The 13,896-nt window shown below is 36.3% G+C and overlaps 1 protein-coding gene and 1 long non-coding RNA gene across 2 annotated transcripts; both read right to left on the bottom strand.

Moving 5' to 3' along the window:
* Window positions 1–1,001: 1,001 nt before the first annotated feature.
* Window positions 1,002–3,839, bottom strand: LOC146746615 (uncharacterized). The gene is made up of 3 exons (XR_014929086.1): window positions 3,189–3,839; window positions 1,670–2,396; window positions 1,002–1,175 (listed from the first exon to the last, which is right to left on the bottom strand). It is a non-coding gene; the product is annotated as an uncharacterized LOC146746615 (long non-coding RNA).
* A 1,369-nt stretch (window positions 3,840–5,208) lies between these two features.
* Window positions 5,209–10,829, bottom strand: LOC100366305 (NF-kappa-B-repressing factor-like). Its single transcript, XM_085497771.1, has 2 exons — window positions 10,629–10,829; window positions 5,209–7,081 (listed from the first exon to the last, which is right to left on the bottom strand). Exons 1-2 carry the CDS (start codon window positions 10,805–10,807, stop codon window positions 5,491–5,493), a joined length of 1,770 nt encoding a protein of 589 aa, XP_085353897.1. The 5' UTR covers window positions 10,808–10,829; the 3' UTR covers window positions 5,209–5,490.
* Between the last annotated feature and the right edge of the window lie 3,067 nt (window positions 10,830–13,896).

Genomic DNA, 13,896 nt, shown 5'->3' with positions numbered 1-13,896 from the left:
CAGAATTTGTCAAATGGCCGAGTTATCGAGCAATGATAGCCGCAACGCTGATTTTTTTTAACTCGCCGTACGCGAGTGACGTACAAATGTGTATGAAAATGTCCTGGGCAAAATATGTTTTACGTACGTTTTACAATGTCGCTAAAAAAAACTAATAAATAAAGGTAAGTACTCTTTGAGTTGTGCAACGGCGACCGGATCTTGCAACTTGAAAGAGGTCCAGTGTTTGATCAGTGCCACTTGAGTGGCTTTATACACCCGTCGTCAATTTCAATGTGCCCTACATTATCATTACTGTCCATATTCTCTTCATTTGAGTCACTTTAGCTAGGTCTCATACTCGCTAGTGTAGCTAGATAATATATGTGTTTACAATATTCTGTTCGACTTGACTTTTTTTACTGAAAATCAATCAATTTATTATGACTTATTACTATGTAAACAATGACACGCTATGTCCATCTGACGCATGCGCAGGTGACAACTCCCCCGCTTTAATTTATTAGCGAAAATAGTGAAATTAAAACCCAGCATTAAAGGGAGGTGGCGTTGTGGCACGCATGCATGAGACAAAGATTGCGACTTTGAATACAAACTGATACGTTGCCAAGTTTTAACTATGTTATTTCTTTGGTGATTGGGTAGGTATCGAAGGAGTCACCAACGGTAATTAGTACATGCCTCACCAATCTGATTAAAATCTGATGTAGTGTACGGGCTTTAATTATTTTGGCTATAAACTTATTTTAATTTTATTTTTTATTATATTTGTTTTTAATGCCTTTTTATTTTATTATTTTACTTTGATTTTGATTTTTTTAAATTCCGCCCTACCTACATCTGATCCGACGCCTATGTAAGTCCCGTTCAAATCTCGCGTAAGTAACAGCCAATCACAGCCCCCCTTTTATACAGGCTGTCGGTTGCTTACTTTTCAGTGTATACGGGCAATCTTTCTGTACATTATATTTTGCCCATTTGAATAAACCATTAATAGAAAATTGCTAGTATATTTTTATTTGCAAAAGAAATTCCACAGCATTTTACAATTTTTGTCATTACATTTAATATTTTTTTCACTTCCAACAAATGTGTACACTTCCAGATACATCTTCGCCAGCCAAGGTTCGTTCATTCAGTCATTGCTTCAATTTTACATCACTGAGCATAATTATCTAGAATGGAAGCAAAAAAATAAGTAAATCGTAATGATTAGAACACTGTAAACAGCTATAGAAAACAATGCAAACTGATTTTAAATTGTATAACGGTCACCGGCCCACGGCATCGATGCAGACAGTTGGAGCAAAAAAATATTTCCTGATCAATTGCGATGTGTTCCAATAAAAAATATTTTATTCCAGTCCAAATCAGCTCAATTACTTTAATAAAGAGTTATTGTATAATGTACAAAATGTTGATACAATTTGATGAATATTTACAGCTACGGTTTCAATACCGTAGACGGTTTTGACCCGATCGTCAACAAAACATCACCCGTCTCCAGGGCAGGCGACTGGAAAAAGACACTGGTGTTCGGTCGAACCGGTGGAAACAAAATCGTCACTCTCAGAATAACTATGCAAAATAACGATCTAAAGTCGAATTATTCGAGCCACAATATTAACATAAAAATGACTTTCGTTGCATTTGACAATGATAAACTTACCGAAAAGCCGTGTTATTCTCGGTCGGTATAATCCACCATTTTATTTGAGTCTGTTTGCTACCTGACTCTGCCCGGTGACGTCATCACGTGCGCTATAGAAGGAGGTCTGTGATTCGTTGACTAAAATCGTCGATAGTGGGTCTCGTTGAAATCTCGTTACATAGGCATCGGATCAGATGTAGGAAGGGCGGAATTAAAAAAAATCACAAAATCAAAATCAAAGTAAAATAATAAAATAAAAGGGCATTAATAACAAATATAATAAAATTAAAATAAGTTTATAGCCAAAATAATTAAAGCCCGTACACTACATCAGATTTTAATCAGATTGATGCCTCACCCACGTCAAAATTCGCACTTGTGATTTACTTTAGAAGAACACATTGGATTTGGGAAAATCAATGAGTTGGTCATCTTAGTGCATTGCAGAGGCTCGCATATACAATCTTTGAAAATGCAATAACAGGTGAAGACAAACTGAAAACTGGAATTGGTATATAATTAACCAATCATGGAGAAACTACAAGGGTAGTACGACATGTAGCCGAGGTCAAATATTGCCATACTGCATAAGGTATACTTCACTGTATTCTTGTTATGTTCTTATTAGTATACATCTTTTCGTTCATGAAATAATATGCACTATCAGTCTAACATACCGATGAAGAATATTTCTTTGCGAATATTTACATTCTGAGGGGATTCTATTTCTGTCTTGCTGTATTACCTTGGATGCAGAATCAATATAAAGAAAAGTACAAATGTGACATCAATAATCTGGCATGTGTTCAATGCTGATGATGTACTTTATCCCGAATGTGAAATTTCAAACTTTTTTATGAAACAGACCTATCTTGGGTTACACCAGTATTCACATAAGTCCAAGTTTTCTACCGAGACACAAAGTTTTGTAACTTCGTCGCCCAGTTGTCCACCTACTTTTTTTGAGCAGTAGATCATAAATGGAACATTCTCATATATTTTAGATAGTTGAAGGGCGGTAGTCGTCGCGCCACACATGCGCGAGATATATGGGTCTCATATAAACAAAGATGGCACTTGACTGTTGCGGAGATCAACGTGTACAAACTGAGACGTTACCAAGCTATAATGGGGTATTTTTAGGTGACTGGAATGTATCGAAGGAGTCACCGGCGGTAATTAGTGCAAGTCGCACCCAGATCAAGCCTCATACTTGTGATTTCATTAGAAGAGCGCACTGGATTGTGGGAAAATTAATGTTTATCAACACAAACGTCGCACATGCGCAGCGCGACGACCACCGCCCTTTAATAAATTTTAAAACAACTTTACATGCTTACCTATCATATATAATTTACTGGGCGTAAAGATTTCAACACCATTAAAAAAACACAACACAACAACACTATTCATCTCTTGATATATACTAGATTTTTACAATGCAAGTTGGTCCACTAACTTTTAAGGATCTTTAACAGTTTGTATCCCTGGTTTCCACCACATTGTTTGTGAGAATTTATAATACTGGGTTACTTACTGAGGAATTTGGTCCCAATTATTTTGCTTCACACACACACCATGAGAAAATGATGATATTCAGCAGTCAGTTGTCTCGTCATTCTGAGAACTGGTGAAGCAAAAGTTTAGCATTGCAATTCACAGCCACTAAAGGGAGAAGTATTGAGTGTTTATTCAAAATATATAATGCAGTTATGTAACTGACATTAGGTGCTACACATCTTCGCCAGCCAAGAAACGTTTGTTTCGCGTCACCCCCCTCAAAATTAACCCTCGGCAGATTGAACCACCCCAGTGTGTATTTAATAGGCGCCCTTAACGACAAGGATGGGGAGATGCGACAAAAGTAAACAGCCAATCAGCTATCTTGTATCAAAATACAGTAGAGCATTTTTTTTAAATGGTGACCAAAGCAAAACAGATTTCCGACATTTTGTTCTTTAGCTTACCGTGCAATGTTACACAGCATCTGATTAGGCGCCTTTCCAACAAGCGCATCCAATCAAGCTTGGCCATTTGTTTAACATAAAATAAGCGTTTACCTAGGCTGATTACGCACGGGTTGATGGAGTCGGCCCCATGCGATTCGGACGATGGGTGCTACATTGTAAATGTAAAAAAATATGCCAATTCTCTTTCTGAGTTAACTTAACTCACTGCCGCAACCCATACACCAGAAAATATGGTACACAACTTACACCACAATTAGTTGCTAGAGCCAATATTTCTTCATGATAAAAACAGTAAATGTCATCTAGGGGAAACAAATGGACATTAATAAACGAGATGCTGAAATCAGCACAGAATATTATAAACCGTTAAACAGAGTAAACTGGCTTGAACTTAAAATGCAAGTGGTAGACAAACTGGCGTATTCCTCTGCATCACAAAACATACTATTGTATAATAGTCCCTGAATCGGTCCTTCAGGCTTAACCCTTATGCTGCCAGGCTCTATGTACTTTATCATAGACTTGACCAGATGAGAGTACAATGTACCAAACAGCTAGACTTCACAGATAAGAAACATTTTGTATACAGCACAGTAAATAATATGTACAAATACACACTCACTAAAGCAGATCAATGCGATTTCATCAGATTCTCTTTCATCATTGCGTCTACTATTTTTAATACCATGGTTACAGAGATCAGGAACATTAGACGCACTGACAAGAAAGAATGTCTCGTGGCTCTCTCTCTCTCTAAATGAGATCTCGGCATTTATTTGCATCTTAGGCCAGACTTTTTTTATTCCTTGTTTCTCGAGTTTTTATAAGGCAATTTTTTTGAGGAGGGTGGAAAAAAAATAAAATTCTTTTTTTCCATTAGATTTGTGAGATTCTCAAAGAATTGTAAGTGAGATCATTGATCGGAGAGAAGAAATGAAATAAAATTTTATTCCATGTATAACCTTGTTTCTCATCTGCGCGAGACTTCGGTACTTTGATCATGATACTCCCACGAAAATGCAACTTGGGTTTGTTATGCGACGGGTGGAAAAAAAATGAATATAAAAATAAGTTTTTTTTAGCAATTTTTTGCACTTACAAGTCGGCAGGCGCGAGAAATTACGCTGAAATAAAATTTTATTTTTATTTCATTTAAGGCTCCTGTTCATTCGGCGGGTTCGCGAAACAAGGGATAATAAAAGTCTGGCCTTAGATCATTTAGATAATGATTTTGTTAACTCTTAAACATATCTGAAACGCAGAGTTTTGCGAGTCAGGAACGTAAGGGAAATAGTGTAGCTGCGAACATTTCCGAGTGAATTTGTCTATGCAAATAATTATGAGGGCAAAAATTTATTGGTTTGCAGTATGCTTCAATGTGCGCACACAGTGGATTTAATAGTTATTGCTATTAACAAGGGAATTCATTTATTTTCATCAAATTTAGTTTTCACTGAAAACCATAATTTCTGGGCAACATTTACCGATGTCGTAAATTAGGTATATACCGGTACACAAAAAAATATTTCCACCAGATTATTTATTTTTACTGATTTTCATTTATCTGTGAAAATGACACGCCAAAAATATGTGTACAAATTTGCATATAATTAGCATAACATGTTTTATTAATTGTATACCAGATGTAACAAATCAGTGAAAAGGGTGGCACAATATTAATTAAGTGTCGGTGACTTTAATTTTAGTCCATACAAATGCCATAAAACTTCCTAGCAGCAAAAAATTTCACAGTATATGTGCAAGAGCAATAAATCAAAATTATGACATACAATTTCTCCGACTGGGTAAGTACACGACTACGAGATTGACATTCCATGTTGTATTTTTGTTTATACATGTAGTAATATTTCAAAGCATTGTGAGTTCACATGATCCTGAAGACCCGCCAAACTGTGATGGTATATGTACTGCTGAATGTTGGTGCTTTGGAGGAGCTGCATTCGGCCCTTGACCTGGTAAAACGAGCTCATATCGTGATGACGTGCCCCCACTTTGAACTAAATGTTGCATAACATCATCTGCACTTCTCATTTTTTTCACTACTAGATGTCTATTAGTTCCACTTCCATATGACACACTTTTCAGACCAAATTTATTTGCTGCCTGATGAAGCAGCTTTCTCTCTTCATTATTAAGTTCTGGCGAAAAGACGAGATCATCTCTGTCATGTGAAAGGGTATAGTTCTTAATAATTTCCTGTGCAGTTTTCATGTCTATTTCATCCTTGCCAGCTGGTCGTCCAACTCCCAACCCCTCTCTTCCAAATCTTTCATTGATTTCAACCGGTTTTTCTCGTCCGATTTTGCCAATTTTGCCAAGACCTCCACCACTCCATCCCATTTTCTTCATCATTTTACTGCCAATGTTCGAATCTGGTAACTCTTCATTAAGGCTAGTTTTAGTACCAATCAGCGAGTGTTTAGACAGAGCTCCTTCAATTTCCTTGTTCACTTTAATAACCGGACATATTTTTCGGAGTCTGCTCAAAGCTTTCTCTGCTGATAAACTTTTAGCATCTTTTTTGGATTCATGAATAGCTACCCCAACCACTTGATCATTGATCACAGTTTTACAGACATGTTTTGGTTTGATATTGCCCTTTAGGTCAACGTCTGCCGTTAGATCTTTGAAATCAAACGAAACAGCTAGTTTGGAAAACTGACACGAGTTCATTATGGTGCAGATGGGATTGAGTTCTTTGGGATGTTCCATGATGACAAGTTTGGCTAATGGGTGTGTAGGTTTTGCACCTGTGCTTGTACTATCACCTGCCACGGCCACCAACTCCAGTCTCACCGTTTTCTGCTCTTCTATTGTTCTTGGCACTTTTGATACATTGAAATGTCCGTCTTTCAATAACTTAGCTGCTGTATCACAGCACTGTTTCTTGGCTTCATTTTTTGAGCCACACTTTGCTTGAGTAATGTACACATCGCCAATGCAGAGGCTGCATTCCCATTGCGTTATACACTTTTTACCTCCTTTGGGAGTTGGCAAAACTTGACTTCTATCCACAAAACTATAACTGAGTTTGACGGGGAATACCATCAAAATATTATTCAAAAGTCCAATCGAGTTTGCAGTATCTTTATCCCAAAGTGACCTAACTCTTGTTGATATCTCTTGGAACATTTTCCCTAACTTTGTAGCATTATCACCTGGAGGACTCTGTGAAGGAAATGGCTGTTTTTTCTTCTTTTGATGCGTATTTGATTGACTGGATAAGGAAGTATTTACTTCAACAGTCGGTGATTGTGATTCATTTATTGGGTGGCAATCTTCTTCAATTCTTGCTGACTTTGCTGGTGGGTCACTGTCAAATGAACTCTCTGTTCTTTTCCTGCTGCAATGCTTTTCAGATAACTTGCTTGCAATGGGTTGTCCAACTATTATACCAGCAGCCAAAAACTTCACCTTTTCCATCAATACGGAAGAGTATCTTTAAAAACACAGGAAAAAATGAATTATTAAGAACTATACCCGGATGCAGTCAAATCTGTCTGAGTTATTTTTGTGTGTTTTGGCGTTTGATTGTTATACCAGCGGACAGCTCATTGATTTTCTCCATTAATTGCAGGTCATATCTGTAAACAATGAAAATGTTTAAAATAATGAGCAAGGCAAGTCTGTGCAGGCTTTGATTAGTTCATGTACCACCTGCAATCAATTCAGTAGAGTAATAGTCTGTTCACAATGACAGGATCTCCTGGGAGCATCATACATGTACAATAGGATCCCACTATTCTGTAATTTGGATAAACAACAGAACTCAACTATCATAATAATTAACACAAGTGAAGTGATTAGCATATTGCTTTATTATGTTAATTGGTCATGGTGGTAAGCTTTTCTAGAGAGAATTCTGAACAAGAAACAATAATTAATTCAGATCCAAAGTGCTAAATACCATTGCAGTACTGTCCCTAGAACCATGTGTTGTCACAGAGTGGGTGATACCAGGTATTTACAAACACTTGTAAACTTGCAGATCGTACATAATGCACGAAAGATGTGGGTCGAATATCACAAATTGAATAATTTGATTTCGAATTTCTTATTTTAAAGTTTAAAGTAGATATGTTTTTTTTTCAAAGGGGAATATAGCATTCATTGAGATACACTTACTTCATCAAAATTGTATAGCACATTGTTAATCAACTAACCAAAAAATTTGTTTGTTTTTAGTGAATCGCAGCAATGGTTTGACTGTTTTTATGTGCAATTTCATGCAGAACGAAAGGACTCACAGTGAATAGTAAACAGTTGATTGTTGTGCACTATAAATTTAGACCAAACAATGTAAAATTGATCCCATTTGAACAATTTTTGTGTAAGGGGAATTAAAATTAGGTTGTCACTGTTGTATGGGCTTTCTCTTTTATGCCTCCACCTCATTTTGCTATAGCAGGATCGATGGCTATGTTTGAATAGGTGGTTGATGACTGAATGATATCACCCATTCCCACAGAGCCATGGATCCAGGGCTACCGTATATTAGAAGCACTTCTCAATAAGCTCACAAGATAAATAAAAAATTTCATTTATTTAAACAAAGATGTGTAAGATGGGAGTACTGTATACAAGTTCAATACCAATGCACCGTGATATGCAATGTAATCCCATGATCTATAGAGTTGCATATGCGTGTCAATCAAACATACAATATAATAATCAACTGCATCAAAGAACATGATTGGAAAGGTGAGATTGCATAAATGGAGGCTAACAAGATTTAGAATGCTAAACATGTTACACATGTTTTCTGAATAAATAAGAACACTGTCAAATACTGTCAAAGACAAACACTAAAACTAGTTCTTGCACAGTATCACTTGTGGTACTAGAAATTTTAGAAATGTATGTCCAGTGTTCTCCCCAGGAATTTAAACCACTGTGGCGGCCTAATTTTCATATCATTTACATAATAATAGAAATTGACCAAAGTACATTTACACCCACACAATAAACAACATATATTTTCAAAAACAAAGTGGCAGATATTTATTTGCTTTACACAGTGTTATAAACACTTTTATTTTGGGCATTTTTGTAATATTAATGAGCTCCGTCACAGTGCAAATATTTTTTTTTTTTTGAGTCAAAAAATTACGTTTCACAACTTAGAAGAGTTTGAATTTAAAAATGAAACATTCTTGATATGCAAATGCTGCAGACAAATAAATTGTAAAAGGTTAAATGAAACTCAACTGAAACGTTCCAGCCAGGATTATGTTCAAGACTTTCATGACCACGTAATTATTTGGCAGATTGCTGGTTATTATTCCGACCATCAGCTTCTACAACGTTTACATTTACAGTAAATGAACAAAGAAATAACACTTCCGACGTTACGACGTGACATACCGCACTCGACCGCGTTAGCGCCCAGGGGCCTCAACTCAGAAAATCACGATTTTTTAGGGGTGGGCGCTTACCCGAGCACCCCCCTCGAAAAAGAGTGCAAATGAAAAATTTTATTCATCAAGTGACAGATTACGTCTTTGAGGGAAATCAAATTACGAAATTAGTTGAGTCGTCATTGATTTTCACAATGAAGGAACAGAAAATTCAAATGATCACAAAAAATATGCACATTTTATTACAATATTAATTACGTACCACCAGAATTCATGAAATTAAAAACATTTGAGTCTGTTGGAACACAGTCGAAGTCAAAATTGTCATATTATCTCCACTGACGAAGGTGTTGGATCGTATGCAAACTCTCGATGAAAATCACTTTCCGCCATGATGCATTTGCATTTGACCTGCAGCAGCATCCTTTGACCTAATGGGTCAAGTTGGTTATTTACCAATCAGAATGCTGTGTTGTACTGACGCAATTCTTCGGAAATTACCGAAGACTTTCCGGTAACGTAATGCGGAAGTGATGTCGAAGTACGATCTGTTGGAATTGATTTCAGCGAATAAACGACATGATTTTTCCAAAAAACTAGTAACTAGCCATTTTTGAGAGGTAAACTGAATATGGCATGAAATATTTACCGCATTTTACTTGTATTAACAGGTCATTGTCGAAGCGTAGTTTACGCACGGTTACCATGTTCTATGCATTCACAACATGTTCACAGCGGTCGATATCCACGCTGTATCATATAAAAACAATTACCAAGATTCGTTACACAAGACCAAGTTTTAAATTAGTTGCATTTTGAAGGGGTGGGCGCTTTGCCGAATGTGACCCCAAATATAAAAATTGCGCAAAAGTGGGGGGTGAGCGCTTGCCCGGGCATGGACGCTAACGCGGTCGAGTACGACAAGTTAACAAGGGCAACACTATCAAAGTTGAACTAGATAGAGGTTCGCATTGCCACTTTGTGATAGGGTCGGGTCGTTGCAGTGGGTCAAGATGTCCAAGGTATCTGGGTCGAGATGTCCAATTTGGGTCAAAAAGTCTTGGGTTGAAAACATTTTGGGTCAAGATGTCCTGAAATTCTCAACTTTTAAATTTGGGATAAACAATAGAACCAATTTAGCATAACAATGGATACGATACAGTATGCAATTTTTTGGGGGAAAACACTGGACATGCACTACTAAAAAATAATTCAAAATAAAACTGTTTTGATAAACATTGTTGAAGCTGTATTGCATCTATAACGGGTCCACCCGACAAGCAGCAACCACGAATGTTTTAAGGGTTCCCCAGACGCGGTGTTGGATTGGATTTTCAACTAGACACACAAATAATGTGCATCTATTTTCATTGTTTCAATGACAATGTTTGTCCATAGATCACCAGCGTGGCCAACGAAAAAAGGGGAACCACACGATCTAAATAAACGTGGATATTATTATTGTCTAATGCTGAAAATACAAATGCGTGGTTGATTGCTGCGACGTACTGGACTTAGTAATAGCACAGATGTGCTAACAGTTAGTACGTCCATGGTAATACTAGTAGTTTTTTTCGCTGACACTGGCGCCTGAATATTAAAAGTTGGAAAATGTAATCGAACACTTACTTGCATCCATCGAACTCCATATTGGCCCACACCATAGACATCGAAATTAAACGATTCTCTGGATAATCATTCCAATTACGCAATATGAACTCTTTTCGCGCATTCCAGTGATGCGTGGGTTCATAAATATGCCGATATTTCTCGACATACTCGCTTCGACTGCTTTCTTGGTCAGCCATTTTGAATACATGTGTTGTTGGAACTGACAGTGTTTGGTTATTTTCAGTACATAAGTACGTTACTAATGTTTAAAACACTTTAATGAAAATATGAAAGTAAATCAAAATTCTTGAAATATAAAATAAATATGTCATGATTTTCTTTGTAAGATTAAATTAACTAAGTTATTTTTAGTCTTTCTCTGTCGTTGAAAACCAAAACAGTACTGTCGCAGCATGGTAATATGGTCGCAGTCAGGCAATGCGCACCACAACGAGGCTTAGACTTGTCAGCAGGTCGTTTGATGTGAAGGTCTTAAACACAATGTTTATTTTCACGAAGTCTGTGTGTACATGCTTAATTATCCATCATGTAGAAACGCAATGGCCATAGATGGATCGTCGAATGTAACAGTTGCAATTGACTTGTCTTGAATGAAGGTTAGTAGACATGTATATTGTTTAAGGGGACAATCATTTGAAATTATGAGGGGGGTACGCTGAACGCATTTTTTTTTTTGCGATATCTTATCTGTACATTTTTATTTTTCGTGAATGTGTTATCATGTTCTACCTGCAACACCTTGCATGCAATTTATTTGTCTAGCTTGCAAATGTTTTTTTTTTTAAATCTCCAACTTCCCCCCATGATATTAAACGGTCACTCCCTTAATGGCCATTTAACTAAACAGTTTCATGGGTATGGCACACTTGGACAATTCATTAAAACTGCCCTTAGCAGGACTCCAGAAGGAGTACCTTCACTTTATGCAAACTTATTCATGATGTAGCAGTTTCTGTGCTCATGAATATTCATTAATTTGTGGATCAATACATTCTGAAAGGGGCGATGTATTATTTTTGGGGGAAGAGTTAGAAAGGGGGATTAGCAATCCTTAGGGGGTCAATAAAAAAGAAGGGACCCATTTGGAGAGCAGCATTGATCCTCGTGTCTGTTGTTGCATGTGACCTGCAGCTGTCAACTGTGTTCGTACTTCGACAACTTCGATTATTACCGTTATTATCATTATATTGTCACGTGATTTGTTTTACCTTATGTGTAATGTCTTAAGTATCTTTATTGTAATTTGTATATACTAATTCGTATATACCGAGGAAACGCCGCCGATTGAAGGTCATGTATTTTGTGACGTCACCAATTCGTTTGTAGGTACGGCTTCTAGATCCGTGCCCTGCCCTTGACTTAAGACAGCAACAGCTCCAAGATTTGTAACCCTTAATGCATTAACGCATTATTATTGTTATTACTTTTTAACAATGGTTTCTTCTACCTTTATTATTGCTGTTAGTGGGATATATTACTATTCATGTTTTTTATTTCTTTTTATTTTGATTATTATTATTTTTTTTTTTTATCATTACTTTGGTCTTAATGTTTTGTATTATTAGTCTAGTTTTGTTTAGTGTAAATGTAACCATTTTAATTCTTCCTGTGGAATTTTATGTGTTTAATAAAGTATAAGGTATGGCTATGACGTGATATATGAAAAGACGAAAATTCAGACGACTAACTTCCATATCAAATTCGCTATTTTCTAAATATCAAAATGAAGTACATGTGAAATGAAATTTATAGTAAACTGGGTAGATCGCCTTTGCTTAATTCATTCATGATTCATTCAAGTTATTTCTAGCTTTGTTCACAGTATGGGAACATGTTAGCTGTCCAAAACATACACATATGATGGCAATAATAATTACTTTATTGAAATCATATCCATTTGGTGCTACAGTATTTATTATTAAAGATATTCAAAAAAATATTCAAAGAACTGTTTCTTATGATTTTAGTTTGTGCCAAGGGCTGAGATTGAGTTTTTGACATGTGTCAACTCAGTCACGATTGTTTATACACATGTTTCGGCACATGTCGACTCGGTCCTGACTCTTAATTGCCACATGCCGCTATTTAGAATTCACCAAACAATACACTATGTTTTAACAAAAGATTTCGGACTAAGTGTTTGTAATGATTTTCCTCCCCGTATTTGTTGTGAAGATTTAAACTCTGTTCCCGATTAATTCACAAGAAGAAAGGAAAAAGTCTGACATCTCAAATGCTAAATGAATAATAGATGGTGGGAAATACAAATGACAATACTAGAACAATTGACTGAATTTAGAGGTGTGGCAAAACCTATCAGTATAATATTTATGCAGGTGACAATAATATAAATACCTCATCTAATTCCATAAGTTATCAATTATTAATTTGAAGAAAGAATTTGTATGAAGACAAGGCTATTGATGATGAAATACATGCATTATTGGTTTGTAAGAACCAAAGGTTAATATCTAGTCGTACACAATTTATTAATACTTTGTCGTTGTATAATGATAGTCTACTAACATTATCAGAACAAAACATGTTCAAACAAATCTAAAGTTCAAATGATGTTTTCATTACCAACAGCCTGGGAAAGTTCATAAAATGATATTTTAACAAAAAACAAAAAATAAACTACTAGTATTAATATTTAACATTTGTCTACCATTTATTTATTTTATATTTTTAGAGTGTTTGTTTATTTGTTTGTCTGTTTGTTTATAAAGTAATGTATATTGGCCATAGAACATACTATACTATACTACTGCATCCGGTTGTGGAGTTTTTTGTACTTGGGAGAATGAGGTTACCCTTTGCTACAACTACCTCCAGGTCACCCTTGGGCAAGGTGTAGTACCTGTCAGCCTTGGGTGCCAACTTCCCACATAATAAGTTTGGTTGACGTCAGTAAGGGCATACGATCATAAAAACCTTGCACCAACTCAACCTCAAATGTGAGGTATCACCTGATAAAGGCAACGTGTATGGTCATTTAATTATGTATATATTTATCCTGGGCAAGATTTTAAACTACATCCGGTTGTGGAATCTATGGACGTGGGAGAATGAGGTTACCCTTTACCACAACTACCTCCAGGTCACCCTTGGGCAAAGTGTAGCACCTGTCACCAACAGATTCGCATAGGTGGACAATATTTTATGTAAATATGCATATATACATTTCAGTTTTCCTTAGCATTTGGCAGGGGGGATCGTAACCTCTTGTAGTGAGAACTAGTGTGACTGGCCTGCCAACGAGATG

Source organism: Saccoglossus kowalevskii, chromosome 4, assembly GCF_978046115.1.
Source record: "Saccoglossus kowalevskii chromosome 4, keSacKowa6.1, whole genome shotgun sequence".
In the NCBI taxonomy this organism is placed as follows: Eukaryota; Metazoa; Hemichordata; class Enteropneusta; family Harrimaniidae; genus Saccoglossus; species Saccoglossus kowalevskii.
The sequence above is the reverse complement of the archived record's forward strand: the minus strand, read 5'-3'. Positions and strand labels throughout refer to the sequence as shown.